This window comes from Acinonyx jubatus, chromosome A1, assembly GCF_027475565.1.
Source record: "Acinonyx jubatus isolate Ajub_Pintada_27869175 chromosome A1, VMU_Ajub_asm_v1.0, whole genome shotgun sequence".
Taxonomy (NCBI): Eukaryota; Metazoa; Chordata; class Mammalia; order Carnivora; family Felidae; genus Acinonyx; species Acinonyx jubatus.
Window position 1 is genome coordinate 137,383,289 of NC_069380.1, and position 13,063 is coordinate 137,396,351.

The 13,063-nt window shown below is 47.2% G+C and overlaps 1 protein-coding gene across 1 annotated transcript; it reads right to left on the minus strand.

Annotated features, from left to right (window-relative positions):
- Positions 1–498: 498 nt before the first annotated feature.
- ENC1 (ectodermal-neural cortex 1) lies at positions 499–12,793 on the minus strand. The gene is made up of 3 exons (XM_027040088.2): positions 12,656–12,793; positions 7,253–9,067; positions 499–3,116 (listed from the first exon to the last, which is right to left on the minus strand). The coding sequence occupies exon 2, from the start codon at positions 9,052–9,054 to the stop codon at positions 7,285–7,287; it is 1,770 nt and encodes a 589-aa protein (XP_026895889.1). The 5' UTR covers positions 9,055–9,067; positions 12,656–12,793; the 3' UTR covers positions 499–3,116; positions 7,253–7,284.
- Positions 12,794–13,063: the final 270 nt, after the last annotated feature.

The following is a 13,063-nucleotide window of genomic DNA, read 5'->3' on the forward strand; positions in this document are numbered from 1 at the left end:
CTCAAACTTGGGGGAAGCTAAGTGTATCAGAGGGATTAAACTTGTGTTTTTCTGTGCCAATCCAGGGAAATAATAGGCATATATTCCCACTTACTTTAAATGATTTCTAAGGCACATCAGATGAAAAGGGGATTGAACTCCAACCCCTTCTGTTTTCCAACCAAAATATAACCCACACGAGCTGGATTTAAAAAATCACTTCTTCTATACATTACACACGCTGTCTTAACATTGCATGGTATGTGACTTTTTATATCCTAAGCTACCAATAACCCAGAACTGAGGTGTTTTGCTTCGCTTAAAGAAATATCCTAAAAGGCCAACATTTTTAATGACTCAATGCGCAAAACTGCTTTCCTGATTGTACGTGACTAGATGGCGCAAGAAAGGCCTTCAGAAAATACACGCGACGACCCTCATCTTGATTAAGCTTAGAAAGGACACAAGATTTCCGCAGATTAAGTTCTGTTATATTAAAATAAAGACTCACACACACAATGAAGAGAAGAACTCTAATAATTTATTTGACCTTCAGTTTCACATTGTGAAAAACAAAAATAACAGTTTTACAAAACCTCAAAAATGTAGTAGTGGCAACCGAGCACATATGAACACGAACACTTCACTTCAACTTACACGGAGTTTTGTACGTGAACCACATATTCAACAGCCAAGAGAGGGATATTATTCAGCTCTAATCACTCTTATTCAGACAGGTGTCAAGCCCAGAGAAAAGGGGGCTACACAATTATACCAGAAGTGGAAGGCTGCCCTTTGTTATCTGTTTCCACAGCAACCAGTCCACAGAATAAGAAGAACCTTCTCTGTCTTCTGCCAAGGTTTTTGTGTGCACTGTGCTGTGAATTGTGTTTGCTTCAAAGTGGGGGACGTTTCACAGGGTGAGAATGGTCAAGTAGTGAGCCCAAATGCCTACATCAATTCAAAGAGCGGGAGTCCAGAAAGTTCCCTGCAGGCTGGGGGCCCACCCTGACCACGGCTCCCTCTGGCTCACACACAGTAATTAATAGAGGATTCAAGGACAGACCACAACTTTGAAACAGCTGCAGAAAATTCATCCCGCTTTCAGAAGTCACGCAGTGACACACACACATCTCGGCAGATTTGCATCATAAACCGGAGAGCTGTAAGAGCTACAGTATAAACGCCACCCCTCTGCTGCCAGGGTGCAATTAGACATTTGCATGGCTTGCAACACATCTAGGAGCGAGGGGCTGACTGCTGGAAAAGTACTGGGATGCTTTTATTCCAACGGCTCATTGCTTTTGGTCCAGCGATAGCCCACTTACTCGTGGCACGAACAGACAGGGACAGTTAGTCTAAAGCATCCAGGTAAAGAGAAATGCGAAGGGTTGATCTGTCACTAGACAATGCAAACACACTCACGATGTAAAAGGTTGTTGTTATCAGTCCTAAGCTCTATTTTCTAAACTACGGTAACGTGAACAGCACGGATGAAAGCGGTGCTGACTGGCAACCCCTGGCCTTCCCCGACGCCCCTGAGGAAGCGCCTTGTGGGGTCCGGCACTAATACCTATCACGGCACACGGTTAGTAAACAAACACTCGAACTAGCAAAGAATGTATTCACAACAGATTCCCACCTCTCCCGGGAAAACCTCTCAACGGGGGCCACTGCTCGTAATTCTTTGGTGTCTCCCTGCCAGATGTGTCATTTTACACACCAAAGAGTTCTTTTAGAGACCTCGCGAAGGGTGAGCGCTGAAGTCTACCCTGTGCCAACGTGAACGCGGTCTTGAAGAACTTCTAACGCTTGCGACGTCGTAAGGCGAGAAGCGAGAACAATGCATCCAGGTCGAGCAAATCTGGCGAGCGAATTCACTGACGTCTGTTGACAATTCAGCCTTTTCCTGGTAACTGTGGTTATGGCAAAGCATTTTCACAGGGTAATAAATAGAGAAATAAATAAACTCGGGGGGCAATGCCTTTACCTGTGCCCTATATACAAAACGATGCCATAGCATTTTCCAGGATTTCAGGATACTACACAAAGGAAAAAAAACCGCGAGGCGACTTGGTCCTTTCCAAATTTCAGTAGCTGAGATTGAAGTGGGTGAACCAGATGGGAAGGAGCAGGGCAGAAGGAAGCCTTCCCTCTCACCCCATGAGCCATCAGCATGAGTAGGGCCCACGAAACACCATTAAAAGTGAGTGAGTCTAAGAAAAGAGACCTCCGTGCGTCCTCTACCTCTACGATGTGATTTGTTTTTGTTTTGTACTCCTTCCCTGTCTTGACATTTACAAACCCCCCCCTTCCCAACCCACCCTCCAGTTATACTCCAAACAGTAACTCCCAAGTTTTCATATTTGTGCAGCAAAGCGCTTCACCAACAGCCACAAAATTGTGCAAAACATACAACCATCCACACACATCCATACACGTGAAGACCATTTTAAGCACTGTTTCAGCATGCAGGCCTCAAACAATAAATAGCTCAATCTATAACAAACTTCTTAACAGCCAAGGGAAAGTTTAAAGTCACTTATAAATAGAAAAGAACATCCACCAAATGCCTACCAACAATGGCCCCATTGTTCAGAACCTTCCTGGGGAGCACAACCCCTCAGAGATTAGTGGAGAGTCCAGGGGTCCTCACTCTGCGGCCAGCCAAGCCAGCTCCCCTCCTGGCCCCACAGTTGGGCTTTCAATCTCCAACAGCAGCTGGTGTGGAGGCTTCAAGCTTGCTCCTCGGAGAGAGGTGACAACCATTTCAAATTTTACACATAAATGGTGGAGCCCATGGAAATCAAATGCTGAATATGGTACAGCAAGGGAAAAGGCCCGGCTTTTCTCTCCCTTTGAGGGGCTGATTAACGCTGACATTAATCCACAATTACAAGACAAGGACTAGATCACAGGTTCATCCATTCATATTTAAACCATGTGCTACTTGCACTGAAAATCCCACCCCCTCCCCCACCCCCTCCTTCATGTCCAGTTAGAGCATTTACAAGGTGCAGTGGATTGTAATCGAGTCTTGTAGCAACTTCTTTTCCTTTTTCTTTTCTTCCTCCTCATTAAGTTTGGCCTCTCCAAAGTCGAAATCTTGGTTTTGTCTCGCCAAGTGATGGAGTGAGCTAAAGCAGAGGGAACGAAAGGATTCTTGTTAGTAGCCTCGAAATCTACAAAAAAAGGGAACATCAGGACAGAGCCGGTCAATATTGCTTCTAAAGGTCTTAAGTACTTGTTCAGTAGCAAGTGTGCAAGGATAAAGCGCTTGCCTTCGATGCACACGCATGGGGTGTGCACGGATACGGAAGACTAGCTGAACAGACACAACGGCGCCCAAAGAAAAATCTTCATTTCTCTACTAAACCTTAAACGTGCGTATGTTCAAATACAAACTTATATACGTCCAGGTGCTGTTATGAGTTGCCACCTTCCGCTTCCAACATTCATAATTCATCTCCATGGTTAAGCAGAGCCACTGTGAAGCGATCGGCCGAGGGTCAAAAAAGATTCTTGGGCAAACCCTCCTTGGCCCATTTCCCACAAAGGATCCCCAAATCAATTTATTCACCATATAGAAGGCAGACATATTAATCCTCTTATTTAAATGCATCTCTGCTATTCATTACGGCAGAAATCAGTCTCGCTTCCTTTCACATGACTAACATACCAGGCCTCCACAGCCCAAGGCTGGGAGTTTATTCTCCACGTTCATCAGTCCACACTTGGGAGACGCCAGCTATGGTATGCACTTATGATCTACAGACTACCGACGTCAAGCGTGAATATAAATTCAGGGAGCCATAACCACAGAGGCTGCACATTGCATGGGAGCCGCTATCTCCTCACACAAGCCGCCATCCCCACCCACTGTATCCAATTTTATAGATACGGGGAAAATTCTGCACAGGGTTTTTGTCTCTCAAACACTCGCCCTATCTGTTCAGAGAGCACATTTCCAGCACCAGTGGAGGAATCTCATTCCTGCTGCTAGAACTCTAAGTGCACACAAAGGGAACGCAGGAGGGGCTGCTCATTACTTGCCCTGAATTCTTCTCGCTTTTGTGTGCTCAGAAGTCTGATTCATTTCGTTAGTTGTTTCTTTTGGCAGTTTCATAACCGTGATTCAAGCTCTCAAGGCATTCCTTAGACTACAGAGTCATCCTTCTACCCCACCTCCCAGTAACCTATAGATCAACATTCGGCCAGAAGAATGTATCTTGTAATAACACGACACTTCACGATGCTGCATACTCAAATAGGGAAGGGAAGAGGAAGAGGAAGGGGAAGGGAAAGGGAAAGGGAAGGGAAAGGAAATATCTAAACAAGGAAGAAATAAATCAAAATCCAAAAGCTGTCACGTGTCAGGCTGGAGCCACACAGCACCATGAAAACGGGAGAGTAATCAAAAGTAATTTCCTGGGGCGCCCGGGGGGCTCAGTCGGTTGAGCATCCGACTTCGGCTCAGGTCATGATCTCACAGCTCACAAGTTCGAGCCCCGCGTCGGGCTCTGTGCTGACAGCTCGGAGCCTGGAGCCTGCTTCGGATTCTGTGTCTCCCTCTCTCTGTGCTCCTAACCCACTCGCATTCTGTCTCTCTCAAAAATAAATAAACATTAAAAGAAAAAAAATTTTTTTTTACGTAATTTCCTTTTTGTCCTTCCCACACCCACTGACAGAGCAGCAGGAGAGTAAAATCCCCTTGGTGAATGAGCTTTTAGACCTAGGGAAACTTCTTGTTAACACTGTATTAATTCGGTTAGCACCTACACTTGGAGATCAAAGAGATGTCCCGGAAGTTTTGGCAGTTTAGGGCTGATACCTACACAGCACCTCTTTTAAGTCACTCCATGGAGCTTAAGTGTTTTAACACTATCTTTTGTGTAGAAAACTCGAGAAATTTAAGCCAACGTTCTCCCTATCGGAAACTGCAAGGGTGGCTTTGAGCAGGCTCACGCCGCCCTTTAAAAAGGCAAACCGGGCCCTGTCAGATTTCGTTGTTGTGGGCTGGACTCCGGCTGGGAGCACCAAGGGTGGGTAGGTGTTTCACATATGACCTAACACTTTATTTGCTCGTTTCCCAGGGACCGGAAGTATGTGCTTAGGTTCAAATACCCAGGATAGGCTGAATTCAAGTGTTTGCCAACATACTCTGGGCTGAGAAAGGAGGCACCAAAAATGAAGTACAAACATTCCAATCAGATAATGGTCAAACTCCACACACAAAGCTAATTCCATGACAAGCTAAGGTCTAAATTGAAGGAGGAAACAAAGCTAAGAGTATTGAACACCTGATATATGCCAGGCACTGGGCAAGGTATTTTCTCTCCCTTCCCCCACCCCTTATCAATTCACCCAAGTCTGGGGACAGAGCTAGGAGAAGCCTCATTCAAATCACTCATTTGACAAAGTAGGGATCCGAAGTACAGAAAGGTCTAGACACCACAGCTTAGAGCCAGAGCCAGAATGCACATGTGGCCTCTTCCTGCCTCAGTTTCCTTACCTTGCTCCAAGGATGCCAGCCAATCGACCAGTCATCATTCTGATGTGCCACCACCATCACTGGCAATTTTTATGGCTCTCCCATGCAAACTTAGTCGGTTCTGGACTAACACCGAACTTGGCGTGATGTTAATTGATGCTTTTGCCTAGAAGGTTCTTGAAACCTGCTTTAGACTTGAGTCATGCGCTCATATCGCAGAGGAAATAACCACATTCAGAGCATTTGTTTACTTAGGATTACTGAGATGCCAGCAAGGCTGCAAAAACCAGTTTGGTGTGGGACGCTGTCAGCCCAGCTCCCCACAGGAGGTTTCTGACTGTTCCAGCTCCTTTGAACAAACTTCATTCCAAGGTTACAATATATTATAAGAATTCTACTAACTGTAATGGGCTGGAGAGATAACTGAAGAGATGAAAAAGAAAGAAAGAGTAATTGTAAAAGTGAGGCCAACTTTAGTGGTGTCTTAAAACGAGCTGTACGAAATGTGGAAAGAAAAGACAAATGAGTCAAAATCCCTCTTTGCTTTGCTCGCAAAGACTCCTTGATTTCCTTTTTTTCTCTTTGAAAGTCCCCTTCAAAAATGTGAAACATACTAGGGAAAACAGAGCCAAAAGTTTTCAAGGAATGAGTCAGTTTTCACTGTACTTCCTCCAAAGCAAAGTTTTGATTTTATTCTCTTACTATTAGGAACAAGCCCATGAATTAGCAAAACAAATCAACAAAGTCCACGTATTCTGTGCTACACTTAGACATGCCTAAGTGGTTCCTGGGGCCAATACTAAGGATGCTTAACGGCAGCAAAGCGGCCATTAGCTTCACGAACACTGAACTGTGTAGACCTATTAATTATTTGAGCCAAGGGTATTATATACTCTTAAGTACACAAGACGACCATTATGGACTCAGATATATGACACGGAAAGACAACTTTTGTTAGCCCTGACAATAGGCTCAGCCTGTCTGATTAACTCTGAAAGGCTGCAGTATAAGGCGGTCTAGATGGTTCAGTGTATCCACGCCGCAGACAAATTTATACAATGCAGGTGCAACTTTTTTACAAGGATAGACCTTGACTTCCCTCGAAAGCTAATAAATGCCTAAAGGGGACTATTATTTTTTTTTTTTGAGGAAAAGAAGTTTTAAATAAGCAAACAAATAATATTGGAGAGAATGAACTACGAATAAATTTAAGCATTCAGTTTTTTACACCCTACTTCATTCCAGAAAAGGGTTTGAGGAATCTAAGTTTGGACGTCACCAAATATCTCCTGGAGTGATACCAATGTGAAGCTCAAGTTTATTAAGCAGTTGAGCATGATGCTCACATGCTTCCACCCTGGAGCCAGAGTGCCTGGGTTGTTTTCTCTACCAACTCCTCCACAGACTAAGCTCTATGACCTTGGGCAACTTACTTATTTAACCTCTGTGTGCATCAGTTGTTTTCATCTATAAAACGCTCTAGTAATAGTATCTTGCGAGTTTGTTGTCAGGATCAAATGAAATGATCCATGTGAAACACACGGCCCGGCTCCAGGCATACAGGGAGGGCTCATTAAGCATGGGTTGGCATCATTAACGTAGGTCAGGGGTTCTCAACCTGGCTGTGTATTAGAATCACTAGAAAACGTTCTAAAGGTGCTGAGGCCTGGGACCTACCCAGACCAAATGAAATCCAGTCTCTGGGACGGGAAGCTCTTGAAAAGCTCTCTGGGAGGTTCCTAGGCTCGGTCAAGGCTGAGAAGCACTGACTTAACGTCTTACCTCACGCTCGCTTCCTTCACGATGTCCCGCACCTAAGAAGGCAGATGTTTCCAGGTGCTGACAAATGCAGTAGGGATCAGCGAGTACGGGACCGTGGTTATGCTGTTCCACACATCTAACGTTGGATCATAGCAGTCCAAAGTCTTGCATCGCTGAATGCCAAAGTAGCCTCCAACCACGTAGAGTTTGTTTCCGGAGGCCACGGCGTGGCAGCTCATGCGCTTTGCCGTCACGTCTCCCACCTTGGTCCACTGGTAAGTCTCGCTGTTGAATTTGTAAGCAGAGCAGGCGGAGAACTCTGTGTCTCCCCCCATAATGAAAATCTGGTTACCCAGCACAGCGGCCGCTGTGTAACGCCAGGGCTGGGGACAGGTGGCGGGTACCGTCCACCTGTTTTCACACTGATCGTAACACTGAACCTTAGGGAGCTTGTCATGACTGACGCTGGTACCTCCGAAAGCAAACAACTTGAGTTTGGCACTCACTACCGCGGCGTTGCTAACGCCTTCTCGGAGTGGGGCCACCATGGTCCATTTGTTGGTTGTGGGGTCATAGTGTTCTACCTGCTTTAGGGAGACTGAGGGCGAGGCCGGGAGACAGCCAGTCGCAGCCGTGTGCCCCCCAACCACATACAGGCAGTGCTTCAGTTCAGCAGAGCCGTGGCCAAACCTGGCCACCAGCATGGGGGCAGCTTTGGACCACTCTTCATGCAGGGTATCATAAACCCAGACATCTTTCGAGACCCCGTTTTCAGACCCCCGCCCCCCAGTAATGTACACTTTGCAGCCAATTGCACATGCACTGAACTCTTTTCTGGGGCTGGGGATGTCAGCCTTGGGAATTATTTCTTTGGCCTTCTGGTCTACCAGGTACAGCTTGTCACACATGAAGGTCTGGCCCCCCAAGAGGAAGAGGGCATGGCCAGTTTTCCGAGGCCGGGCACAGAGGCTGGTTACCACGCCGTCGTTCTGCAGGATTTTCAGTTTGCACCTGATGGCCTCTTCCACAATCTCCTTGCTCTTTCTCTGCTTGGTGATGAGTTCCTCCATGGCCACGTTCTCCATGAGATAAATGGCTGGCAGGAGAGCCAGCCTCACTGTCTGCAACAGCTCTGGGAGGTAGCAATAGCGTTTCTTCAGGTCATAGCTGATCCAGTTAATTGCAGACTCGTACACAAGCCTTTCATCTTCCGTCTCTAGCTCTTCGCTGGACAAGAGCTGCACCACCATGTCCTGGGGCAGCTGGAGGAAGTCTTCGTTCTTCCTGATGGTTTGGAAATTGCTGAGACACATTCTCCAGGAGAGTTCGTACAGCTTAGTGCACTGGTGCGCATCGGAGAGCAGCAGCATGCCCAGGCAGTTGGTGGGGTGCAGATTCTTTTCTAGGAACTCTGCACATGCATCCCGGATGTCCTGAAACTCCAGCATGTCACCGGCTTCCAGGAGCGATTCCGCATTTTCTTCATTGATGATGACCCGGGAGGAGTACGCGTAGTCAAGCAGCAGCTCCAAAACCTCGGGGTGGATGGAGTTGTCGAAGTTGACCTCACTGTCCTGGCTCTCTTTCAGGCCGCCGCTGAACATGGCTTCAAAGTAGCGGCTGCACGCGGCCAGCACAGCCCGGTGACAAGGGAAGGTCCTATTTCCAGCATGGAGGAGGACATCCGTGAAGAGGCGCTGCTGGCGTAAAAGGTTCAAGTGCGTGAGGACGCTGTCCGCGTAGGAAGACTTGTGAAACAGATAGATGTTGATGGAGCCGCTGCTGGCCCTAGACTTGCGGTTCTCATGCACGCTGACTGACATTTTGTTTCCACTCCTAAAAACAAAACAAAACAAAACAAAACAGACCATTGAACAGCGATGCTCCTGAGGTTCAGAACAGCAGAACAAAGCAAAACAAGGAGTCGTGAACAGAGAAAACAGGAGACTTCGCCACTGGTCTTACTGCCCACTGCTCTGAATAGTGGACAGTCACTCCTGTCCAGTGTTAGAGACGGCCACCTAGAAGGAAAGGCATTCACTGGAACACTGTTGAGCTACTGGAACACTGTTTAAAAAAAAAAAAAAAAAAAAAAAAGCCACTGCTTTAAAGCAGGTTCGTCTTGGAAAACCTGACTGCCCACTTTCAGGATACTGAAGTCCTCGAGACTGTAAGTCAGCAAAACCCAGGCCTCACTCTCACACCTTCCTGTCCCTTGTCCAGCTGATTCACGCAGGCCACGTAAAATGCTGGGCCTCCAGCTCTCGTAACGCCAGGATGGGCACCAGCTTTTATGCCCTATGCAACATAAAGCCATGTGTAAAACAAAATACCTATTAATTAATCCCATTAAGAACTCCTTTAGTAAGATCCAGTCTCTCTCTGAATCACAGTCAATGGGAAACGTGACATTAAAATCATAGGCCTAGGCCAACTGCTACTATGATTGGATCTTTCTTTAAGTGTCACAAATAATTTCCAACCAGACAATTCTACCACTGCAGGGTCCTCAAAGAACACCAATATAAACATGACCAAGTACTGATGAGCAGGCTTTTGTGAAAACACAGAACAGATCCTGGCCACGATCACCACCCATCTTTCTCGCTCTGGACAGCTTCCAAAATGAGGATTTGCAAACATAAAAGGAAGAATATTTTGAGTAGCATACCCATGACTGCTGTTTTTCTATTCTTCCTGCTTTATATCAATTCTTAGAAAACAAGATGCAAGAACAAAGGATCTATCCATCCCTCTCTTTTCGATTAGACAGTGCATTACCAGAATCATCCTTATGTACCTGCAAACACGGGCACGTGCATAGGAGTTCAAAATGCAAACACTGCCTTATCTAAACCAAAAGCCCTTGTGCATGTGTGTGTGTGTGTGTGTGTGTGTGTGTGTGTTGCCAGCCGTTGTTAATTGAGGGCCACCCTAGAATTTATTTGCTGACTGACATGCTTTCCTCCATATTATTGAAATTACTGCAAAATCTAATGCTCTCTTTGGCTTTTTTCAGGAGGTAAACTGTAGGTTAAAGACATAGTAAATACCTATCACCTACCTTCAAAAGCAGAACCACATGCTTTTTTTTTTTTTCAAACTGTCTCCTTCTGTTATTTCAAAGCAATAAAGCCTTCAAGAACCTGCCTGTCCAGGGATTCTTAAGGAAGTTGTTTATCCCAAGAGGGTAAACTGTGTGAGTTACAGTATCTGTTCCAAACCCAGAACAGCTAGTTCTCACAGCACAGAGCTGAAACCTACCGCCTCCTTGTTTCCTTCAACCGCTCGGATATTTACTGTTTTGGTTTATATTGCAGTAATTATTAATACATGCAAATGCATGATGTACCACAGATGCACGGGCTAGATACCAAGCTGGATTTCCTGAGCAGCTGTGGCACAGCACAGCAAACAGCAAAGGCAGCACTAGATTTGCCCTTGACTCTCCCGCCACGGAGCCGTTAGGTGAGGCAACTTGTTTTCCTTCATTTTTGGATTGTAACTTTTCATCAAGAGTAAACAGCTTACTGGAAGAAAGTTAATAACAAAGTCCTAGGGTTCTGTTGTTCGGAAGACAACATTAGTGTCCATGGTGACTTAGGCTAGGACCCAGGAGCCACACATCACTCTTACCTCAAGCAAAGCCTTTACAGTCTGGTCCCTTTTAACCAACGCCCAGTGCTCCGGAGAGCCTAACATCTCTGATGCTCTACCATTACAGTTGTGAATTTGTACATCCAGTCCCAAGTACTTTGAGCACGATTTTAAGCTTAAACCTCAAAAGCTAACATGAGGGGAAAAAAAAAAAAAAAACATAGTATGAGTATTCCTATGCCTTACACAGAAACTCACAAACATGCCAAATCAAATCAATAGTTCTTTTTTTAAGCTAATGTTTCGAAAGCACCCTCAAAAGCTGCCTTCTCTCAAGCTAAGAGCGAATACAGCCGTAACTGGAGAATGAGACTGCCTGCCCAAGGTATGTAAGCACCACAGTGCCATCACACCGAGTGGGGATCACACCCGGACCCAGAACATGTTTCCCTGAGCATTAGATTTCAGACAGTGTAAAACAACATTCAGGAGGCTTACACTTAAGAAAACAGTTTGTTTAGAAGGCCTTAGGATATAGGATCTGCATCCCTATGCATTCTATGTTTATGCTCCTGCATCTTCCAAGTTGGCCCACAAAACCAGAAGGAAGAGGCTAGCCTGTCATCTTGGCTACCATCCAGATGGAGAAGCATGTCACAGTCAAAATCCAACACTCTTACAGCAATATTTGCTTAAAATAAAAGGTAAACTTAAAGACCCAAGGAAAATGACCTGCTTTCTGGTTGAAAATTATGCAAACATCAAAATATCAGCAGAAGTCATTTATGCAGTCACTAAACATACCTTCAACAGAAAATGAATCATCCTTCTGGCATTTTTAAGCCCCCAGAGAAATAATATTTGCGTGCCAAGTAAGTAGCCAAAAAAAAAAAAAAAAAAAAAACTGCACACATATACTTGACCTGCATCTACAAAGAAGAGAGAGAAAACGGCTGCTGTTACCGTGAACATCAAAAGGACTCCTAGTTACAATAAGTTCAGTTCACTTAATGCTCTTTACCCAAGCCCTCTGCTTCCAACACTTTGCATCCCATCACATCTCCTAAGATTTTGAACCTGTTCTCAATGCACTCAAAGGAGAAAGTAGGCAGATTTTCTCGGGCATTTACCTTACTGATACAATGGAACTTTAGAAAGACACTGTCAACGAGAAAAACAATCGACCATACAGCCGCCTAGAACACTTGCAACGCTCTTTAACGCGCTGGCCACACCTGAGAGGGCAACACGAAATTGCATCCTGAACAAGTTTCTTCGTTCGTCCCCACCACGCCCACCAATTCCTATCCTTCGAAACTCAGAATATTACACTGAAGGCCAAATACCTGCATGAGAGGAAATTAATTTTTCAGGAAGTTTTCATTCATTCCCTACAGACATTCCGCTGCAGTGAACATGCCCTGACGAAGGGTGCGTGCGTGTGGCCCCAGCGCTCCCCTGTGCCGGATAGGGTGCAACTTGCTCGGCCCTAGGGGCTGCGCGGTGCCGGGCAGAGCGACACCCACCCGAGGGAAGCGCCGCTTCGGGCGGAGGAAGGAGACAGATACTACCCTGGCCGGGCTCTCGGATCCCCAGCAGCTCGTCCCGGGGGGCCGCGGACGAGAGGAGGCCCCTCCGGCGATGGCCAGCGTCTGCACGCTATGGAAGGGCAGCAGCGGCTCCCGAGGTCTCCTCCCCAAGAACAGTTCCCCCACTTCCTCCCAAGTCGGAGTTCCGGGCTCCGGGGCGGAACGCACCCCCGCAGGCCGAGCAGCCCTGCAAAGCCGCGGCGCCCGCAACAGGTCCCGGGCAGCGGATGAAACTTACAGCAGAGGCGACCGGCGTCGGCGCACAACCAGATGGGTTTTCGCCTAGGTCACCAGGCAGGAGGAGACGAGGCGGACGTCTCAGCCCCGGGGAGCGGCGGCGACAAGCCGGGCGAAAGGAGCGCGCATGGGGCGCCAGCCGGGAAGAGGACAGCGCCTGGCGACTCCCACGCCGCGGCCTCTGCCCGCGACCCGCGGAGCGTCTCCGGGATCGCGTCTCGGGAAGGGGAGCGAGCCTGCGGCTGCCGGCGCCGCGCGAGGAGGCGGGCAGTGCACTCCGGGGAGGGAGCGAGGAAGCGCTGTGCGCGCCGGCGGCCGCCTGGCGTCTGGACCCGGTCTCCGCAGCGCCACCGCCGCGCCGCCTCCACTCTGGCTGCCCAAGCAGTCTGCGCCCAGCAGCCGCGCGGCG